The following is a 21,975-nucleotide window of genomic DNA, read 5'->3' on the forward strand; positions in this document are numbered from 1 at the left end:
GGAGGCTTGGGGGTGGGGCTGAGCCTGCCTCAGTCGCTGCGGCCGTATGGCTGCGTTAAAGGGGCCGTAGCGCCGTTTGCCGCCGCCCCGGACCCGCCGCTGCAGGCCGGTGCCGGCTCCCCGGCGGCGCCATGGCCTATCAGGGCTTCGCGCAGGAGTACCTGGGGATCCCGGCCGTGACGCGGGCCTACACCACCGCCTGCGTCCTCACCACCGCCGCCGTGGTAAGGGGGGGGCCGGGGCCGGGGCCAGGGGGGCCGCGAGCGGCCTCCCGCCGGCCGGGATCTGCGGGAGCTCGCTGCGGCCCGGCCCAGCTGCCCCCCCCGCGGGGGGGCATAAAGCCGCAGTCAGCCGCCCGCCCACGTGCGCGCTGCCGTGTGGACGCGGGCTCTGACACGTTTCAGCCCCCGCCCCTCCGGGCCCGGCCGTGCCGGGCGGGTGCCCTGGGACTGGCGCCTGTGGGCGGCCAAGTGGGCAATCGGGGTGTGAACGCTCCCGCCGCCAGCCCGGGGGTTACCAGCTCTCCCCAGCCGGCCCCGGGTCGGACCCCTCGGAGGCTCCTTTCGAGTGGACGTTGCTGGGTGTTCTCTTCCCTGCTCACCGGGAGGGGATTTGGGCTGAGGCTGGTCCCTGGGCTGTGTCCTGGACCCTGTGCTCTGCTCCTCAGTGCTAGGGAGGGAGGCAGACGCTGTGCCCGGGACACCTACCTGCTGGACATTTGATCTGTGCGTTTGCCTGCTCCTCCTTTCCTGTCTGTGGCAGGGAATGGGATAGTTCAAAAAAGAGCAACAAGATTTTCAGTATTCTTCTAACGCTTATTCCCTAGTTCGAGGCTAAATTCTGCGAATAGTGGAATTGGTGGGCTTGCATTCTGGCTCTCAGCATTTGCATAATTTGCTCTAATTTTCTATTAGCACACACTCTCTTTCTGTCCCACCATCAGCTGGCAGTGAAATAAGTTTGTGACCCGGCCTGAGACAGGGTGCAATATCTAATGTTCTCTGAGGCCAGACTCTGTTAGGAGTAAGATGCTTCAATAGTCCTGCGTGCAGCTCACCATGTCTTCCCTGAACCATCCTTGCAAATCACCACCTCTTCCCTTGCTGGGTAGGGGTTGGAATGAACAGTATTGTCAGAGGTTGCATGTAATGTCCTTCATGGGATGGCAGGTAGGATGGGTTTGGGAGGGCTGATGTTTTTGCCCCCTCACACACTACAGGTTAGACAAATACCTCTAAGGGCTGGTCTAGATAATACTTAATCCTGTTATGAGTGCAGGGAACTGGACTAGATGACCTCACAAGGTGCCTTCCAGTTCTCCGATTCTATACACAGACACAGTGTTCACCCAAAATCAGAAAACCAAATGGTATCTGCTTGAATAAAGAGCATCAGAGGATGATAAAAAGGGGCTCAGAGAAGCAATAGATACAAGTCGAGCAGCGTGCACGGCAAAAAACCAAAAGAGAATGACTGCTCCATTTATGCAGCAAGTGGCTCATTCCCCACTGAAAACACTTCATACATTTCCACTCCTCCAGTGACAGGGTTCTTTGTGTCTCCAGCAAACTCCACCTTTGTCTCCAAATTGCTCGGACTAAGATCCTTCCATTGAAACAGATTCTGACCATTCCACCTGCATTTGTCTGCTGATCCTTTCCCTTGTTCCTCTGCTGCTTTGTGTCTGTCCTGGCCCCATTCCTCTTTCCCTCAAGCTTCCCGCTTCCAACCTTGCCTGATGTTGTATGCCAACTTCCTTCCCTTCTACCCTTCCAAAAATAAAAAACTACCTTGGTTTGTCAACCATCATACTATTACATAACAACCCTGAGTAGCTGTGTGACCTAATCGCTGTATCTTTTGTCCTCCCCATCCCTCTCTGCATCACTTAATGCTCTCGCTCATGGCATCACGTGTAAAATTAAGTGGTAGGTTTCTTGGTACAAAGTCTGGCACACTCTGGGTGCTGTATAAACAACACTAAGGGCAGCATGACCTGCTTCTCATGTCTCACTCCAAGGTTAAATGGTTGCTCTCTTGGTTTCTTGCAGCAATTAGAATTCATCACCCCTTTCCAGCTGTATTTCAACCCAGATCTGATTTTCAGAAAGTTCCAGGTGAGATTCTTTTCTTATAAGGGGTCAATTTTCCACTGAGTCCTTCATTCTTTTCCTAGCCTGATAATCCAGAGATTTCATGAGCTGGAGGTGGAGCCAGCAGGCCAGCCCAATTTCCCTATTTCCTTATCACAAGGAGCCCTACTAGCCTGGAGGAGCTTCTTTATTCCAGATACTCTCTTGTGCTCTGTCTGGTGGTGAAAGTGGCCGCTGGGCCTTGTGGGACTTTTTCCCACTAGCAGAAGTTTGGAGTTGTGGCTATAGTCAGACAGTAGTGTTTTCCCCACCCTTCTCTGCCCCACGCCACAGTGGGTTCTTTAGGTCCCTTTCCTGTTTTACTCAGATCCTACTAAGACTGTCAATCCAGTCCCCTTTCAAGAAGAAGGTTGGGTGAGATTTATGACCATCTAGTCTCTTGAGGCTGGATGGGGGAAGCTCTTCTTTAGGAAGGAGTCTTGCCTTGGGTGGTGGGATCATAAATTGTCTCTTCCCTTGGGGAAGGTGTGGAAATATCACTCACCAAGGAGGAAAGACTGTCTGGCTCTGAGAGGGTAGATGGAATCCATAGGAGGTGGGTAAGACAAGCATCTAGTTTTGTGGGGCTGATTACCGAACAGGGTAAATGGCTGTATGGAAGCACATAGGTGCGGGGGACCTTCCAAACTGGGGAAGAGATATGGCTGTCCATCTCGTTCTTTTCCTGTCTCTTCTCTTACAGATTTGGAGGCTGATCACGAACTTCCTCTTTTTTGGGCCCTTGGGATTCAGTTTCTTTTTCAACATGATATTTTTGTATCCTTTGGTCTCAGCAGCACTTTCTGCTCCCTTTTCATTTTAAATGTGACTCTCCACTCGCCCACCTTCCCGATCTAGTTGGCTTGTATCATCAGCGGGGCGGGGCTGGGCTGTAGAGTTCCCCTTCCTCAAAAGTCAATTCCCAGACAGGGTCGCTCCAGAGCCTGTTGGTGCCTTGGGATGGGAGATGGCCAAGCTCACTGCTGAAGAGATCCAGCTAGCCCATCACTCATTCAATCTGCCATCCAAAGTACCTGTCAGGCTGGGGCAACCCCCCTTGAGGAATGCCTAGTGTGATATCAGTGAGGCAGGCAATGTTAGCTGCCACCAGAGACTACAGAGCCATACCAGCTCCTGGAACTGTGCTGTCCATGGCCAGTGCAGTGTGGTTTCTGCAGCCACGCTGGGCAGAGGTGACTCACTCTTTCCCTGAGTCTGGTAACACAAGACAAAAGATGAATCTCACTGCTCTGGCTCAGGGACTTGGGCAGCTGGCTGGCAGCTTCCTCTCATGAAACCTTGTGGTAGCTTGTTGGCAAACCCCTGTGGTTCAGCCAGTGATGCAGGGCAGCCAGCTGTTAAGTTTCCTATACTGCAAACCCTCTCGTTTCCTGCTCTCAGGTACAGATATTGCCGAATGCTAGAGGAAGGCTCCTTTCGGGGACGGACTGCAGACTTTGTCTTCATGTTTCTCTTCGGGGGATTTCTCATGACAGTATCCTTTGTTTGTTTGAGTAGGTCAAGGCCCTCTGGGCTGCTGTCCTATGACACTTTGTGAATAGGCTGCTAGTCCACTGACTCCTTGTACCAAGGACCTTCTTAAGGTCTTCTGTATGCCTCTCTACATTCTGGTTGGCTTTCCCATAAAGTAGGACAGGTGGCTGCCTAGGGTGGCAAAACTTGGACTGCAGGATGTGAGGCTCATGTTTCCCAAGGCAGACAAACTCTGGAGCCACCAGGCTGACAGATGCAGTCTCTGCTCCTGCTTTTCTCACGTACAGCAGCCTCTGTCTGTGCAGGCTCTCAAATGGTGGACTGGCAACTCCACAGGCTAATTCCTTTTGTTGTACACGTCTGTTCGTACTCCCCAGGCCCTGAAAGGATTCGTCTAAGATTTATGCTCCAGCTACAAAAAGTTAACTTTTGTTTCTTCCACTGATCACAGGAGCTCTGATGTATCTGGAGGGGTCACATATAATTTGGACAGGGGGGCAGGATGTTGTGTAATCAGGGATGCAGGAAGCTGTCCGATCAGTAGGCTTCACCGGAAATGGAGTCATATAGCTCTTACCAGATTAAGTAAAAACCTTAAGTAACCTTACTGAGCTATGAGGTTCCTGTTCCAATATCTCTACACTGATCCATGCTGTCATCTCGGGGGGGGTGGGGGTGGGAAGAGAGTTACTGCCCAATAACAGCTCACACTGGAGTGTCTAAGTGATTGGAATATGGGTAATTTAGAGAAAACAGCAGCAATTAAAACTTTAAGCTCCAAGCTCCCAGAGTGCGTGGGACTGACGAAGGAGCTGCCTGCATGTAGCTGAAGGCAGCTTGGCCCTGAATCTTTAGTAGACTGCGTACCGTAAGTCTCTGCACCGTGATGGTATAGCTCATGGGCATGACCAGGGCTACTTCTGATTTTTGTACCTAGTGTGAACATTGTTTTAAGCTTTGGAACCATTTTAAAGTAAGAAAAACATGTCTGGGAAGGACAAAAAACTCCTTCTGCAGAGAAGCCTGCTGCCATCTGTTGCAAGGTGCACTCAGAGAAGGGTGTTAAACGTGTGTCCAGATGGAAATGAGCTGTATCAAAAGATGCACTTTCCCTAAAGCTGTGTGTATTTTCATATGCAAATGCTGAGCAGACTCCGACATCCAGGTGCAGTGTCTGTAAGTGCTTCGCTAGGCAAATGCCAATGCATCTGTGGTGTCCACACTCTTGACCTGCCAAGACTGAGTCAGAGCCCCTGAGCACAGCAGGGGAAATGATTGGGAAGCCCAGAGTCTCACCTCTGCAAACCTGCAGCTAGGCCTTAGGGCCATTGGCATGTTAGAAACAAACCACCCATCTCCCTTCCAGGGAAAGGACGCTAATTGAGAAGAGGGTATGGTTTATCTTGGACAGAACTCTCTTGCAGAGGACAAGTGTGAGCGGCTTGGATGCCGATAAATGTCAGGTCCACCTCTTGTGCTCAAAACATGAAACTTAACTTGAAGAAGTGGCCTGGCTGGCTCCTAAGCATTGTAATGGGATACAGAATCTCTCTCCCTCTAGGGCAGCCATTCAGACCTAGCCCAGGGTAGTAGTTATAATCCTCAGAGCTCTGAAGATGAGTTTCCTCTCAGTCCACATCCCACTCGACCAGTGTCCATGAAATGAAAACTACCGTGTCGCACTAACTGGCATCCTCAGCAAAGAGCAAGGAAGGGCTTCCCATGGATACTGACCTACCTACCTACCCCTCACAGCCTTGGAAGGCAGCTTGGTTATGTGGGGAGGGCATGGTACAGGGAGCTGGTGGAGATGGCTTCTGTTTTGGGATCTGGCACTGACTTACTGGGACCTAGGCAAGCTGACCTCTCTCTGCTAGCTTCCCCATTGGGGGAAAGCAGGATCATTCTACTTACAAAGAGCTTGGAGCTCTTTTGTTGAAGTACTGAATCATGGTGATATTAAAACCACTCCCTTCAGAGCAATGGTGAGGGGCTAATGAACAGCCCCTGCTGCTGCCTCTAAGGGTTTTATAGAGGGCTTGGGGCTCCCTGCTGTCAGGCTGCTTCCACTAGCACTAAGTTCATGCTCTGTAGATTTACAGGAGAGAATTAACAAAATAGGGTTCTCCTGTGAGCTGAGCAGGTTGGACACTTACCATAGTGGCAATAACCATCAGTTTGGACATTGCTCCTGAAGAGCCAGGTGGTTTTCCAAGGGAATAACCGCTGTTTGTGCTATGCCTGCCCTGGGGTGGAACATGCTCTTCCTCAGCAGAACGGCATGCTGACTAATTCCTGTTGCAGCCACTGTTACGGAGGGTTGGGTGCAAGGAGGGGTGAGTATGGGGGCTGTCTCCATGCACAGGAGAGGGGTGAACTTCTGCAGGATAAAGCTGGTGACTTGTCCGCTCATTTTGCTGTCCAAGTTAGCTGCATCCAGACAGGCCCTGCTCACAGATTCATATGAGGCCTGGGTCTAAAGAGACCTGTCGTGTCCAATCTTCCATCTTGCACAGAGGTTTTGGGCAAAACACTACTAACACCCCTGGAAGCTTAACATCTAGTGATGAAGCCTCAGTTATTGCACCAGGCAGTTTCATGTCTCTTCCAGGCTATGGAACACTTCTCTAAGTTCATTAAAGAAAAACTATGTCCAGTGTAGGAATATTGTCCTCTGCTGCAGGGGAGGCCAGTGTCCTGGAAAAGTGGAGGGGGGGAGGGGTGCTGCAGAAGTGAGGGTGCACAGCCCTTTCTTGCCACAAGCTCACCCCAGGCAGCACAGAGTAGCTGAGGTGTAAATGACACTGATCCAGTGCAGGTTTTGCTACCTGGGGAAGGTGAGGACGCAGCACTGGGCAGAGGGATTGGTGTGTCCCAGACCTCATGGAAGGAGTTGCGAGTTGCATGGGCTGTCTCTCACTTATGTAGCAGACTCCAGTACACTGAAATCCTAGGCAGCTGCCCAAGTATCTAACTAATGTGTCAGAACTTCAGGCATTTGTCAGGGGCTTATGAGATTGTCCCATCTTCTGTCCTGCTGCTCTGGGCTGTAGCATAAGCAGAATGTGCTGTTCTCCTTGACTCTGTAGCTCTCAGCTCTTCGGCCTCTTTGCAAGCCTCTTCTTCCTGGGCCAGGCTTTCACCATCATGCTGGTGTACGTGTGGAGCCGCAGGAACCCTTACATCCGCATGAACTTCTTCGGGCTTCTTAACTTCCAGGCCCCCTTCCTGCCCTGGGTTCTGATGGGATTCTCTCTGCTGCTGGGCAATTCTATCATCATTGATTTGTTGGGTAAGAGGACACGGAGCACCCTTTGGAAGGGTGGTGTCTGGGCATGTACAGCTCTCCCAACTGTGAGTCCAGCGGTTTACATCACATGGCCTGGGTTCACCCTTGGTGGCATGCCCTTTCTCAGAGGAGAACAGCTGGCCTAGTCTGATTGATTGGTTGCCACAGACACCCAAGTTCAGTCTCACTGTTGAACTAAGTGCACTTTGTATAGCACCTGTGTATTGTGCCCAGGAGGCACCAACGACTAGCTTGGGATGGTGCCACCTATGAATCCACAGCAGAGCTGGCTCTTCAGGAATGGGGATGGGAAGAAAATGTGCTCTAAGCTGACACTCATGCCCCACTCCTTCTGCCCTCCCAGTTCTGTTTTGTTGTCCATACCCCAAGAGTTCTCTGCAGCCATGCTTTACTTTGGAGCATAAAGCACGAGTACATTCAAAGCCAAGCCTTTGCTAAAGGCGACATCCCCCCACCCTCCTCACACACAGAGTGATGACTCACACAGGGCTCTCCCAGCTGGGTATGTAGAGGCAATGCAGCTGTCTCCTGGGACAGCTGCTTACAGGTAGCTCTTTTCCTGTCTCAGAACTTCAACGAGCAGCTAGTTAGCTGCCCTCCACCCCCAGGGAAGAGGCATGTCTGAGGGTAACACTTCTGCCTTCATCTTTACAGGAATTGCAGTGGGTCATATTTATTATTTCCTTGAAGATGTTTTTCCCAACCAGCCTGGAGGGAAGAAGTTGCTGCTCACTCCAGACTTCCTGTAAGTGAAATTCTAGTCATTTTTCCTGGATCCAATGTATCATCTACACCTCCAAGGGTTTTTTTCCAAAGCAAAATAGCTAACCTGCCTCAGTGCTGGGAGACAACCTCAGCCTCACTCGGGCTGGTCATGTCTCCGAGCAGGTTACTAACCAGGCAGTGCAAATGCTGACAGCTGTCCACATGCCTCAGACTGCTGTCCTAACTGGCAATCTGTACATGCTCTGCTCCAGCTTGAATGCTTTGACTCAGGCCCCCTTGTTACTGGGAGTCAGGCTTCCCATGGAAGGAAGTGGCCCTTGTTGGACACTTGAGCAATACGATATTATGGCACAAGGGCAGCTCCAGGCTTGATAACTGAAGTACAGCGTATGGGTAACTGGATCAAGTCATTGGAGGGTAGACAGGAATGCATAGGCTTTTTCCCCTGACTCAACTGAGAACTGTGGAAACCCCCCTGGTGCAGTACATGTAGCTGTCCCTGAAAGTAGATTTGGTTCCTAGAAGGGATGGGGTGGCTTTCATCCCTCACACCTAATTCTTACTGTTCACTTCTTTTGGGGATGGGCCTGTTCCCTGCCAGGAAGCTGGTATTTGACACTCCTGAAGAAGATCCAAACTACAACCCCCTTCCTGATGATCAGCCAGCTGCTGACCAAGACCAGAACCAGCTGCCGCCTCAATAGTGGGGGAGAACCTGCTCTTCCCCCACGTGACCGAACTCTTCTCCTTCCTGCTGGACTGATACTGTGCCGTGGGTAGGGGGAAAGCTTTGCCATGGACAGATGCTGTCTGAAGAACAGCTCCAGTCACTAATTTTAGTCTGTATCACTGTTCCCTGGGGATAACTTATTTCCCAAGTTTTTCCTTGGAGTGTCATTTACAAACTGAATGGAATTATGTAGATGTATGTGTACAGAAGTGGTGTAGGGAGGGGGTAGAGGCTAGCCCCTGGCTACAGTAAATCCCACAGCAGCCTGGGCCTCAAATGATCATCCTAGTCTAGTTCCGCTACAGCCATGCTGCGTGCCAAGTCACCTTTCTCCTTGGTATGCCCCTGGTACTCCCTCCTTCCCAAAGGCTACAGTAGTTGCTTTGTGCCATGGAAGTGCTTGATGCTCTAGGTATTACTCAGCTGTAGCAATATAGCAATGCAGCAAACCCTAGGACTGGAAAATCACAGCAGGGAATGGTTCATTGCCTTGGTTCTGCTCTTCTTTCCCCTTCCATTCTCCCAGCTTCTTTACATTAAAGTTTATATTTTTCAAAGGCTGAGCTATGCCTGGTAGGGCAAGAGGCACCCAGGGCTGTTATGCAGAACGGTTATTACTTACACCTAGGAATGAAGCCCTTGCTGAGTGTCAGGGCCTAAGTTATTTCAAATTCAGCTCAAACAAAGGGAAGATGTAGACTAGTGCACTTGCCCAGCTCCAGGAGAGCCCACCATAAGGACAGATGGGAGCTTAAGTGCTGCAGGGAAAGGAAACAAGCAATGCAGGTGCCAGACAGGCTGAAGGAGATGCAGAATATTGAAAGACAGCAGCAAGGCCCTCTTAATGTAAAACACTTGAACAGCTGCTCAGAGCTGAAAGTTTTCCAGTCTCCTCTAATCATGGTACAGTGGCTCATGTTAAATTACTGAATTTAATAGTGACAAGGTTTGCCCCTGTACAGCCCAGCAATAACTTTTAGGCCTTATCTACAGCCACCAAGTTGCACTGGGTTAAAAGCCCACTGTATTATACCCATGCAAGTGCCTGTGAATTACATCTGAAAGCTGAACAGTTTTGGATCTACACCAAGTTGAACCACTTAAAGCTGAATAGTGTGTGTGTCTGGACCAGGCCTAAGTATTTCAAAACAAAGTTTGCATTATGCAGCCACCTTTGTGGGGCTGGCTTGTGTCATAGTGCTTTGCAAGCTTTGCAACCAGAGCCACTAGACTCAAACAGTAACGAGTATCAAGTTAGCAGAAGCAAAATGGTGCAGGAGCCTTAAGGCTCAGGAAGCTCAGCCCTTCACTTAATTCTCTGCAGTTTATGTCAAGTGCTGCTCCCAGAGGAGAGGCTGAAGCCTCCTTACCACAAAGTAGGCATAGTCTTAGTACCCACCAAACGAAAAATCCATTGTAATCAAGCTCCATTCAAAGGCAGGGGAGACAGGGAGATTTACTCATCATTTACATTCTATGCTTAGCTGTGTATAAATGCAGCTTTTGGCTGTGGGACTCCCCCCATGTTGGAATAACCTGTTGATGAAAGGTAAGAGGCAAAGACTAGCAGTTGATCAGTGTAAAGGTTAAGGCTGCAGTGATAAAGCTGCTGAGTTTGCAAGTTCATGGCTTCTGCGAACTCTGAATTTTTATTCTTCCCTCCTCCCAGACTCAGCTGTTTGAAAGCAAACAGGTTTCTATGAACTGGGGTTGCCAATGTGCAAGACAAAGCACGATAATTTTCATGCTAAAAGGAGATTTCTGACAAAGCTAGAAGCGTGGGTTGATTATGCTGGAATAGGTTTTACAGCCTCCTTTAAGCACACCAGTGTCAGATTGTCAATGTAATCTGTGCTGCTTGCAACATTGTCTCTTGGTTTCCCTGGAGGAGGAGGAGGAGGAGGAGGAGGAGGAGTGCAAGCTCAAGCAAAACAGCCAACAAGCCAGCAGCTTGGCTTTGATTCTATTTAAAAAAATAAAATAAAAAGCTGACCATGTGTATCTTGTTTAAAACAGCCAAATTAAACTCCTCCTGGGAAAGGGCAGGTCTCTGCATTCTCACCAGCTTTACAGAATCCCAGCCCCAAAGTGTTAATGGCACGTGCAAATACAGCTTTATTCCTGGTGAGAGCTTAGTTAATTCATTAGCTGCAAGGGAGGGACTGACTGCACATGATCATGCACAGTGGCGGCTTTTTACTGAAGGAAAGATGCAATTTCAGCAGAAAGTCTGTAGTCTTACCACCAGTTCTGGGAGTTGAGGTATTCTCCCCAACTTTGGCTTCCAACCAACACGCTCTGACACTAGACAGAGATGAACTTCAAAGCCTACCTGAAGCCATGGACTATACCATGCTCGCCAAGCTAACCAGCCATGGTCCATTCACTGAGACATAATTACAGACACAAAGCTAGATCTAATCACCCTGAGTGCACTAAACAAACAGCTCCTTCATGATCCAGACAGCGTCAGCATTCACTCTGTGTAGTTCTCATGATCTTCACCATTCCCACCCCAGTGAGTCACAAAGCCCAGTCCTCTGGTAAAAGACAAGGCCTGGGCAGGATTCCCTTTGAAGCTTATTAGATCTATTCCAAATGAGCAGCTAGAGGACAGGACTCCCTACCAGCTGTGAACATCCAGCTCTTGTTGACCTGGGGAGAAAAGAAGGGCTGGAAACAACTCCAGCATTAGGCCAACGGAAGGCTCAATTGTCAGGAGCCCAAACAATGGGAGCTAGACTCCCATGCATATAAGTTACTGATTCAAACCAACCATTATGCATTCCTTTTATTTTAAAAGTTGTCTTAACAGTGCAACTTGCACGTATACCAAAAAAAAAAAAAAAAATCTTTACTCAGTCCACACACAGGTACATGAGGGCTCTGACAGCTGCCACAGGTCTCGGATGGATAACGTGCTAATGCAACGTTCTAGGCCCATGGCATTAAGGTGGGGGCAGGGGTGGGAGTCAGCAGTACCCTGAACTGCTTGGCAAGTGGAATGTATGTCCTCATTCTGGGCCAAAAAGATTCAAGACAAACCCCTGCCAATCTCCTAGGTCCTTTTGGGGGAGAGGAGTGGAGACAGAGTCCGTAGGGTGAACACCACTGTCATATCAGGGAGGGTTACCAGGCTGGAGCAGTGTTGGCCAAACGTCTCATGCGCCTGTAGGAAGTGAGGGAGAAAAAGGCACAGTAAGTGATTGGGAAATTATGCTTTAGTAGATCTGCCTGCAATGGCAGCACACAGCCCTCCCAGATGCTAAAGGGCAAGTTACTGCACAGTCATAGGGGCTGCTAGACAAACTTACTTGCTAGTTAACACCCTAGCCTGGTTGTACTAATGACTTGAACCACATTGTTATCTGCCTAGCTCCTGAAGACTGTATGGCATTTCTGCCATTGCTGAGAAACCTGGCTACTCATTTCCATGTGTTCTTTCAGCCTGAATTGTGTTTCAACATCCATCAGCCATTGACAGTTCAGCTTTACTGCAAGAGCTTACAGCTCCTGAGTATCAGAATGTCACAGTCTTATCAAATTGAGTATTAAATAACTGGGAGACGGTTTGTTTATCAGATACCAATGGCAGGGACTCCATAGTTTTGAGCAATCCATGGCTGTTGCTTGAACCACTAGAATCTCTCAGTTTTATTATCTACAGTATCTTGGGGAGATAAACCAGGCAGATTTCACTTCACATCCATACAGGTTTGAACAGCTTAAGCTGACCCCGCAGTGCTGCTTTGTAGGTCTCCCCCTACAGGGGTAAAAGCTGCTCTTGTAATCACAATAGTGTTCCTACCTGTGCCAGCCAATAGGCAGAAGTGCAGTTAACCAGGCTGGGGTTTGGAACGTCACTCCTACTTCAAACAGTGCGTCTCCACGCATAAAAGGGAAGCTTTGTCAGGATGCTAGGCAGCATGTGGCATTTAGTCTTAAGACTCTTCGAGACCCCAGATATTACTGCACTAGAGAGGAGCGAGCTTTGAGCAGGAGATGGTCAAAATGAAAATGTTAAGACACTTGCAGAGTGATGTGATAACAGTTTAATATCCTGAAGCAAAAGGAGAGAGAAATCCTCTTTCTGGTGTATTGATCTGAAATCCTGCCAGCTGGCTCTCAGCAGAGAAAAATAAAACATCAAAGCTTTTAAAAATTCTATCCTAGAGAGGGGCCAGAATGAAAACTGTATGAACGGGCAGCACCTTGTGTTTCTGTCTTGGTCTCGGATCTTCTTCTCCATCTCCGCGTCCGTCAGGGTTTCGAGCAGAGGGCACCACTGGTCAGCATCACCTGTGTTGCGAATGGCGATCTCTACAGTTGGCAGAGGGTTCTCACTAAAGCACCAGGTCAAGACAAAAAACAAAATTCAGCCAAATCTGAATTGCAACAGCCAAGACACACAGACCTTTTGCTCCCCTTGGGCACTGCCCCAGAGCTGAGATGGGAGGGGTACTCAATGGTTCTCCACTCTGGCTGGGCACTCATTCTTACAGCTGCTTGGTACAGTCTGGTTCCTGCCCAGTAGACAGACAAGCTACAGTTCCTGGAGCCTGGAATTGCCATGAATCTAACTATTTCATAGCCATCGTCTCTTGTACGCATCAGTGTAAGGGGATTCATCAAAGCAAACGCTGAACAAGTCCTCCTTATTTTAGAAAGTTTTGGCCGTCAGGAGGCATATGACCAATATTAATAACAACATGAAGACTGCAGTTTAAAGAGCCATGCAGGTTTTGAATGCTAACCACAGTCTCAGTAGATTTCCCCTCTCTGAAGGCTCACTATGTAACTGGCTAATGGACATACGACATTCAGGCTGAGTGATCACAGACTAAGGAAAAGATCATACCAGTTTATGAATGCTGAAAGCTTTGTCATATCCAAGGGGACATTCATGAACTGGGAGAGTACCCTGCCTGCTCAGAAATGTGGCTTCCTGAGGTTCCTGCTAGCATTTCTGAGGCCATGTCTACACTTACCAGGGATCAAGGCTGCTGTGATCAATGCATCAGGGGTCGATTTCGTGGGTCTAGTGAAGACCCACTGAATTAACTGCAGAGTGCTCTCTGGTTGACTCCGGTAGCCCACCGGAACAAGAAGAGTAAGGTAAGTCGACCAGAGAACGTCTCCGGTCGACACAGCACAGTGTAGACACCGCAGTAAGTTGACCTAAGTTATAGCGTAACTCAGGTCAAGTTAGTCCCATAGTGTAGACAAGGCCTCAGGCTATGCAAACTGCAAGTGGGGTACTGTAATTCTGAGTTGCCTAGTACAAATGCTCTTTCTTCACAGCCTTTGGCAACTCCTTAGGTTCGTAAGACCTGGTGACAACAATAAACTCTCCCAATCTTCCACTGAAGAGCAACACATTATTGCAATTGAATCTAGAGACCCTAGTCATGGATTGGGTTCCGTTGCACTAGGTATTCTACAAATGTACAGAATAAGTGACAGTCCCTGACCCAAAGAGTTTAGTCTGCTAGTGCAAGTTAAAAAACTAGTCTGCTATGAACAGCTACACCATCACATGCTTACAAAGGGGTCTTCACTTCACTATCCCTTTAAGAATTAACTGGTACGGCCCCTTGTGCTTATGTGAGTGGCTTCTTAAATACTGAGGAGCTGGAAATGCAGTGAAGCTACAGGCAAGTCTCAATGTAAATATTTGGTTCAAATTTTGAAAAAGTGTGTGTGTGTGTGTGTGTGTGTGTCTCTGTCCATCACAGGTGCACACGGCCATGTCTGACCCCTCCCACAGAGACACCACCACACAGGGTAGGATCCTGTCACTTACATGCAGCTAATCCTAGCTCTCTGATTCACAGGACATAATTCAACTGCTGATCACCATGGAAATGGGTTGTCTGCAGCAAAGCTGTTGATCGAGAATGGCAAACCTTTAGCTAACCCTCCAATAAGATATTAATCCAAGGCCTCCTGGGAGGATGCCTCACTTGAATCTACTTCTGGTATATTTGATGCCCATTTTAGCCACTCACCAAGAACACATACCTCAGCCCAGCCTGCGAGCATTGCTGTGTGTTCCAAGGCCACCTGCTAAATCTTAGCTGTGTATTCAACTAGATGTTTAAACTGCTCTTGTTTTTCTCGCACACTTACCCCTTTGGGGCTGGTTAGATGAAGTTTCCTGAAATACATTTGTGCTACCAAGTGAGAGGAGAATTTGAGGGCCTGATTCTGGCTCACACCCGCACAAGTCAACAGACTTCAATGGGGCTGCAAGACTGGGCCTAAGAGCATAATTTCAGCACAATCTTAAACTGGATCCCACATTTCCATGGACCGGCAGGAGTCAGAGAGAGGAAGGGAATCTACACTCTTGTGACAACACCTCAACTTCTCAAGGGCACAATGCTTGCTGCTGCCAGGCTGGAGGAGTGGCAGAGGGGATACTCCCAGTGTAGGAGGCCCTGTGTAATGCACCATCAGCTGCATAATTTTTAGTGGAGTGAGAGGAAGTTTTGACCTTCCCCATGCCCCGGTCCAACCCTCAAGTGACAGGCCGAGGTAACATTCACATGTGGCAGGGTCCATACAGCCAGCTGTGCAGGGTGACACTTTCTACTGGACACAAGGATGACCCTAAGGCATGGAGTGTTTGGTGTCTGGTAAAATCAGCTCCTTCTGTTAGATATTCAGATGGAAGCTCTTTGGGCCAGGGAGCTTGTTTGTATAGGGTCACTATATACTGAATAAGTCAAGGGGAAAGGAGAACTTGTTGGGTCCTATTTCAGCCTCTTAAAAATATTTTCATATACCTTACTATAGAAATAGTTCTATCTAGTGGCTCTCAGCCTTGTACTGCTATATCATGTTTCTTGGCTCTCTCCTTGTTTTGCACTGACAGTGCTGACCAGCAAAAGCAGAATCCCACCGAATTACATGGTTTCAGCTCTCCCTCAGATGATTAAGATCTGCGTGACTCCTCAGACTCTTGGCAGTCCCTGGAGATATTAAGGCTGTTCTTTTGATACTGCTACAGCAGACCCTTCTCCTACATCACTGGAATGTCTCTCTTCAGCAAGCACCACTACTGTGGTTTGGGAATTCAGGAACTAACCAACCACAGAACCCAAATATCATTAATCACAAGAAGGTTTCAAAGCCACTCCTCTGCCGGAGGAGAAGCAGAAGGAAGAGGACATTTGTACTAAGAGAAACAAAACAAGGTTTTAATTAGTGTTTTTTTAAACAAGAGATGATGTCTAAGTATTGATGATTACTTTGTTCTGCTGGGGCCTCCTTTCCCACATTCCTCTCCTACCAGCAGCCAGCACTTTGATTTCATTGTTTGCAATAAGGTTCCTTTATCTTTGACAGGAGGTTTGAAGTCTACCTATTGCAATCATCCTCTATGTGCAAACTCTCCTTAATAATCAGGGCCATGCAGAAGTCCTTGGTAAACTGGCTTTAACAAGCCAGGGTGTGATGTCACGTCTTGGGACCACAGGCTGGTATTATATCAGAGCATCCGTGGCAAACTAAGCACTGTCTGAGAGAACAGCATTTGTTTAAGCTAAAATGACTAGAAGGGAGGTACATTTTCATATCAGGCAAGCAACCTCCTGAGGGAAAAAACCTAACTATCTACCTGCAAATAGCCTCCATCCTAACCAGGTCACCTGTGATAAATGGGGAAAACACAGGTATATTAGAAAAGCCTTTTGGTATCTATGCAGGTTCATAGGGCCCCTCTGAAGCACTAAGGGACAAGAACTAGGAAGAGTGACCATCTGGGAATGCTAGTCTCCACTGGATATGGGATACACTGTAATGGGGTGGGCAGAAGGCAATTTAAACTTACTCGTAAGAAATGAAGCAGTAGCATTTGGGTTAATCCAAAAGAGGACTTCTGTCCAACAGTGACGAGAGGGCTCTCCTCTTTACTTCAAGGACTGTCACAAGTATAAGCCAGGAGGGAGATACAGAGAAGAAAGCTTGAACTCCCAGCTGTGCTCGCCAGCACATATTGCTAAACCAGCAAACGGTCCCCCTACCCTGGTTGCTTTCGAAGAGTTTACTCCCCAGTGTGGCCAGGATAAAACTATTCCCAGCACCACTGCAGAGAGCTTGAGACGCACTTCCACCCAGTCTCAGGGACTGCACCTACAGTTAGGAACACACCTGTGACTCTGCGTTGGTGGAGGCTGTAGTGTAGACATGCCTAGGGCATTTTTTCCATTATGTCATACAACTCTACTGAGAGGGGGTTAGAAGACAGTGGGAAAGACACTAGATTCCGGTCCATATTTCAGCTTTTCTAGTGTGGACAAGACTAAAAGCACTTTTGGCAATGGTGCCAAAAATGGTTTGGTCCCCAGCCACATCAGCTTTCACTGACAAAGGAAGGTATAAGTCACGCCCTGAGATGCTAACAGAGCAGAAACGCCGGCAGCAGGACAAGCACACAAGCTCTAACAATGAGACTGTACTCTTGCTTAAATCCATAACTACAAACTCCTCTCCAGAGAGGCAGTTTTCCACACTTAAGCAGAGAGGATTTTATGTTTACCTTTGGTTTACACTGAGTCTCTTACAAACATTGCTTTGGCAATAATTTTGGAATTACACTGTTTCTGGGGACCCCACTGGGGTATATTCTTGAAGGAAAGCGAACTGAGAAGTGCCAAGGGGCAGATGAGGAGTAAAAAGCAGCTGGCCTACAGCACTCCGGTGCTCCATTTCCAAAGGAGGCTGCCACGATGCTGGTTGTGGACAGTCGTGAATATACAAAGACCGTGGAGAAAGGCAGAGCAAAGGACAGAAGGTTACAATGATACAGACATATGCTCATGGTGCCAAGAGTACTAACTGGCTGGGGCTCTTCTAAAATAATGAAAGCTGACTGCTAACTCCTGACTACAGCAATTTATTAAACCACAATGTGAACTATAATAATCCTACACACTCTCAGGATTGCCTCTTACACAATAAACAGGTCAGACTCGCAATCTAAGTGCCAGCAGAGTAATTCTATGGACTAGCCTCCTACTTCTACCATAACTCTGTCTCCTGTTTTCTGCTTCTATGCTCCCTCCCCCAGCCCAGATCGACCTGTAAGCATTGCCCGACCCTCCAATAAAGGGTTGGATGCGGTTCTCTTCGAACCACTGGGGTGTACCATTGTGATGGCCTGAAATGGCCACAGGGAATTACTAAAAGCCAAAGCAAGGCATGTCCTTTCCCCCAGCCACTGCTGGCCCCGCAAATCATCTCACCTTCACAAAGTATCACAATGCACAGAGTTTAGTCTGCCAGGCCAGCCCAGAGACCAGCTCATTAATGCATATTCCCAACTTGCACACTTGTAATATATTATAATGAAATACATTAAGGATAAAAACCATCCATATACTAATTCACCACAGACCACTACATAATACAACTGGAACCTATTACTGTCAGAATGCATAACCTGTCTCCTGGTGATAAGTAAATCCTGTACATGCTGCAACCCAGCTACAAAACGCAGGTCTGGAATCACACCAGTTTTTATTCTGGCCAGTGCAGGGCATTACAGTTACTGTTTAAATCAACATTAAGCTTTGAAAATACTTAAGACCGGTTCACGAGTCAATGTGATACAGGGAACACAAATGGCTTGGAGGCCTCTCGAAAACGGTATCAGTATGTATGTTATGAAAGGAGAACATGATTAAAGGGTACATATTTTCTGTATGAAGAAGATGAAACAATAGCTGTTACCCATTAGCTATAACAAAAGGCTGTAATGTGGTAAGAGCTGATATTTCAGTATCACAGAATAGTATTGCCTGGAACAGTTACAAACTGTACGTAACACCCCCAGCGTCTCAACGCAAACGGCACTTAGGGAATGAAGCAGCCATTTCTAGTCTTTTGGCTCTATTTTAAACCAAAAGATACTTGATGTTTTGAATGGGTGAAGCAGATTCCTCAAGTTAGCCAACCACCAAGAGCCTCAGGGTATGAATGAGACACAGGCCTGAGGGGCAGCATGCAGAGCCAGGCTTCCCTAGAGTTTGTGGTGTTTGCACTGGTCCCATTCCCAGCCCCAGTAAAGCTAAACTCCATGCTCTCCAGAGTCAGCCTGCATGTTACATCCAAGTGAGGCTATGCTCCATTTCCCCAATGCAGGCACCAATTCTGAAATTAGCTTACATCAGTGAGGACGGCATTGAAATAGCACCTCTCCCAAACAGCCTCAGCACATTTACACCTTGCCCTCCCAGCCACCCAGCAACGCAGCCTGTGAACCACACAAGAAAGTGGGAAAGAGGGAAGAGTCTCTGCAGGGTTCCCAACAGGGGACCATAAAGGAGCTGCCACCACCACGCAGGAAATGGCCTTTACATAATATTGGCTTTTGGGAATTCCTTTGATTTGTGTTACTAAGACATTTACATGAAAGGAATATCTTCACTGCTTAGGAGTTCATTTGCTTCTTCCTCCTCTGATAAACCTCTCCACAGCAACTAACTTATGTCAAAGTGAGGAGGGCTTCAGGTGACAGAAGGACCACATGAGCTCAAGAAGCCAAAACCTTGTTTCCATGCAAGCATCCTTAAGAAGAGCAGAGTAGGAACCAGAGTGTGGTACATCAGCAGGATTGTCTCCCAGAGAATCTCTTCCACAAGGAGGCAGCTATTTAACAGATAAGACTACAGTGTTCTGTACCTGAAGGCATAAGTCTTCTGATGCCAGCTCAGCTGTCCCCGAATGCTGTAAGCGATGGTGGTGACAAATTCCCCACCGAGCCCAAGCTCTGAACACAGCTTCAGTGCAAACTTCTCCGGAGAGTTCTCCTTCTCCGACATGTCCCATTCAAACTGATCTACCAGGGAAATGTTCCCCACGTGGATATTTAGCTGGACACAATGCCATAAACACAAGTCAGATTTATTTGCATCTCAAATGCTCTTACGCATACCAATCTCTTGCATTACCTTGTCATGGTCATGCTTATTTAATGCGGAACCTAAAGTTCAGGGGCAAAGAAGATAAAAGGCTGAACCAATTCCATGCATTTCTAGAACTACTGTATTTGGGTTCTATACTGCCATTAGTGCTAGGAAACCCAAATGTGTGAGGACTTCCAGCGCTCCTCCCCAAAATGTGACACTGTTCCTTCCCCCACGGAACTCCTATTACATCATCGTCATCTCAATTCCTGGCACAGGACAGCAGTGTGCAATAGTCTGCCACCAGGGCCTCAACACGGAGGACAGAGATGCGATCTAGACACAGGACTGGGAGCCAGGAACTCCTAGCTTGAGGAGCCCACATGCTTTTCCTTCCCCAAACAGCCTTCTACAAAGTAAGTTAACCGAGGTCATGCCTTCCTTCTTTATTACCTTAATAATAACTCGTTGATCTGATTGGTCCTCTAGGATACTGTCAGTTGGATAAGACTCAATCTGTTGTCGAATTGCAGAGGCAATGGCAGGGACAAAGGTCAGAGGATTCAAATCCAGGTCATCACAGAGAATCTCCGAGAACATTTCTGGGGTCATTAGCTTTTCTGATGGAGGTGAAGAAAGGAAAACCAATTTAATTAGAACAAGCCAGTATTCCCAGTTAATTCAGTCAGGGCTTACAGCAATTAGAATCTTCCTCTCACTAACTGATTACAAGGCATTAGGCCTCTGCTGTAACCTACCATACAGAGGGAAATCTTATCTAACCTCTTACTAGAAAGAGTCAAAGGAAGTTTTTAGACTCTGGTTTGTAAGGACATAAAAATCTACAAAGTTTGACTTAAGGAATGGACAACATTTACTATTTGTTCCTATGGAAACAATATAGCTGCAATTTAATACAATACACAGGTGAATGAGATTATGGAGATACAGGCTTTCTGTGCTTTTATATTTGTATCTCATCTGAATACCACATGAGATCAGAGACTGGACCGTGGCATCGCTGAATCAGGTGTGGAGAACAGGCCAATTACAAAAGATGGCCTCAAATTATACATACATCCCTAGAGCTCACTGCAACCAGCAGGAAGGACACATGATACAGGATGAGACATGACAAATGGAATCCCAGTGAAATGTGAGGCCTTGACAGCTTTGCCAGTGTGTGGCAGGGGATGGGTGGATCTCTCTCAAAAATAAACAAATAAATAAATTATGCTATTGTATGGATGCAACTGAATCTCTCCAAGCTCCTTAGACAAGACTTGGCTGCCTACATACCATTCATGTTCCACGTAAAAGCATCTCTGAGTTTCTGCCCATCGATTTCCATGTCCAATCGGATTGGAACCAGAACCTCTGGCTGGGATGCATTCTCATGGATCACTGCCGGGTCATGGTCATCAAAGCTGAAAACAAACCATGACAACACACAGCATTCGACACTGGTAGAAGGTACACTAGCATCCAGGAGAAGAGACAGGATTTACCAGGCGTACCTCGCTCTGATAATCACAGCCTTTGGGTGGGCTCTAAAACATAAGCTTACACGTCCAAGGCAACAATGGACCTTGGGTTTCATTTTCACCTTTAACATGTCTGAGATAAAAGAATATGCTAGAGAATACAGTGAGGAAGTTCGAGTTAATTTGCATGACTGGCTCCCTCTGAACTCTTCAGGTCAAGTGTTCTATGGAAGATATAAAATCATCATGAGTCATAGCAGCTGGACAATGTTGCAGAGAAGTTAAAGTTACTGAAATATTTGCACAAAGGCAGTAAAATACATATCTAGTACGATGTAGGGGGACACAATTTGACTTGATCTAGCAACTGGAGAATGACTATGTGATGTGATATTAATGATCATTCAGTGGGATACACAGCTCCTCTCTTCTAGGCCACAGTGTTCAACTTCAGAACATATCTTTAGCAAATGAAGGCCATTACTACTGTGTGGCTGGTTAGTGGCCTACGTGAATGGAGCAGTAGTCTCAGTCCAGTGCCCAGAGTACAGGTGTGCACCTCACAACCACCACCACAATTGGCATCCTTATTGACAGTCCTAGCACAGCTACCAAGGAGTGGATAGGGAATGAGAGTGAGCTGCTCTCCTCACTACTGAGGATGGCCCTTCCTGAGACAGGGTGGAGGCCTAGCAGGGGGCAGCATGGGAAAGCTTGCACGGCCACCTGTGCAGTGTCCTATCAAAAACCAGTAGATTTGCATCCCGGGCTGTCAATCCAGCACCTTCCACAAGCACTAGATGAAACAAGTTTAAAAAATTAATGTTACCTGATTCTTTAGTGGTTATTGATTAATTAGTAATTAATTGAAAATCAATTATAAAGAGCTGGGAACTGTAGGGTTCTAGTTTCAGAATCAGGCACAAGAGAATCAAGGTTATGCACTTCAGTGTCTGGTTGGGAACCCTGATGTGCACAAGGAAGGCACTCACGCCAAAGGCAAAGCAAAACTTTATGCACTTTTATTAGCACAATAAGTGAAGACACAAATAAAAAGAGCAACACTATAGAGTTAAGGTATCATGTATCATACGTCACAGAGACTCACACCCTTTCTTGGGATCTGGTGGTAAGAGACAGGTGGTTGCCTACAAGGGTCTTACTCTGTCCCTGGCATGTCAAACAAGTC

At 47.6% G+C, this 21,975-nt stretch overlaps 2 protein-coding genes across 4 annotated transcripts in view; one reads left to right on the plus strand and one right to left on the minus strand.

The window, feature by feature from the left end:
• DERL3 (derlin 3) lies at nt 1-14,360 on the plus strand. Of its 2 annotated transcripts, none has more exons than XM_048822290.2 (7): nt 1-224; nt 2,052-2,117; nt 2,836-2,909; nt 3,534-3,627; nt 6,723-6,918; nt 7,591-7,681; nt 14,227-14,360. In XM_048822290.2, exons 1-7 carry the CDS (start codon nt 132-134, stop codon nt 14,231-14,233), a joined length of 621 nt encoding a protein of 206 aa, XP_048678247.1. In that variant the 5' UTR covers nt 1-131; the 3' UTR covers nt 14,234-14,360. The 2 variants fall into 2 exon arrangements, with proteins under 2 accessions (XP_048678247.1, XP_048678246.2); XM_048822289.2 differs by lacking the exon at nt 14,227-14,360 and adding an exon at nt 8,264-10,384 and having other exon boundaries at nt 6-224.
• SMARCB1 (SWI/SNF related BAF chromatin remodeling complex subunit B1) overlaps nt 11,169-21,975 on the minus strand; it is a 21,389-nt gene continuing 10,582 nt past the window's right edge. For both annotated transcript variants that reach the window (XM_048822287.2, XM_048822288.2), the window contains exons 6-10: nt 20,602-20,729; nt 19,756-19,922; nt 19,079-19,269; nt 12,604-12,735; nt 11,169-11,561 (exon numbers count right to left, since the gene is read on the minus strand). In XM_048822287.2, coding sequence (XP_048678244.1) covers nt 11,522-11,561; nt 12,604-12,735; nt 19,079-19,269; nt 19,756-19,922; nt 20,602-20,729 — 658 coding nt within the window. In that variant the 3' untranslated portion in view covers nt 11,169-11,521. The remainder of the gene's footprint in view (nt 11,562-12,603; nt 12,736-19,078; nt 19,270-19,755; nt 19,923-20,601; nt 20,730-21,975) is intronic.

The sequence above is a fragment of the Caretta caretta genome, chromosome 15 (genome assembly GCF_965140235.1).
Source record: "Caretta caretta isolate rCarCar2 chromosome 15, rCarCar1.hap1, whole genome shotgun sequence".
In the NCBI taxonomy this organism is placed as follows: domain Eukaryota; kingdom Metazoa; phylum Chordata; order Testudines; family Cheloniidae; genus Caretta; species Caretta caretta.

What these genes read in the sequence shown, in the direction of transcription:
- DERL3 (XM_048822289.2), top strand. Translation starts at nt 132, where the DNA reads ATGGCCTATCAGGGCTTCGCGCAGGAGTACCTGGGGATCCCGGCCGTG. An exon ending in TCCTCACCACCGCCGCCGTG is followed by an intron (nt 225 to 2,051) that starts GTAAGGGGGGGG and finishes GGTTTCTTGCAG; the next exon opens with CAATTAGAATTCATCACCCC. An exon ending in TTTTTCAACATGATATTTTT is followed by an intron (nt 2,910 to 3,533) that starts GTATCCTTTGGT and finishes TCCTGCTCTCAG; the next exon opens with GTACAGATATTGCCGAATGC.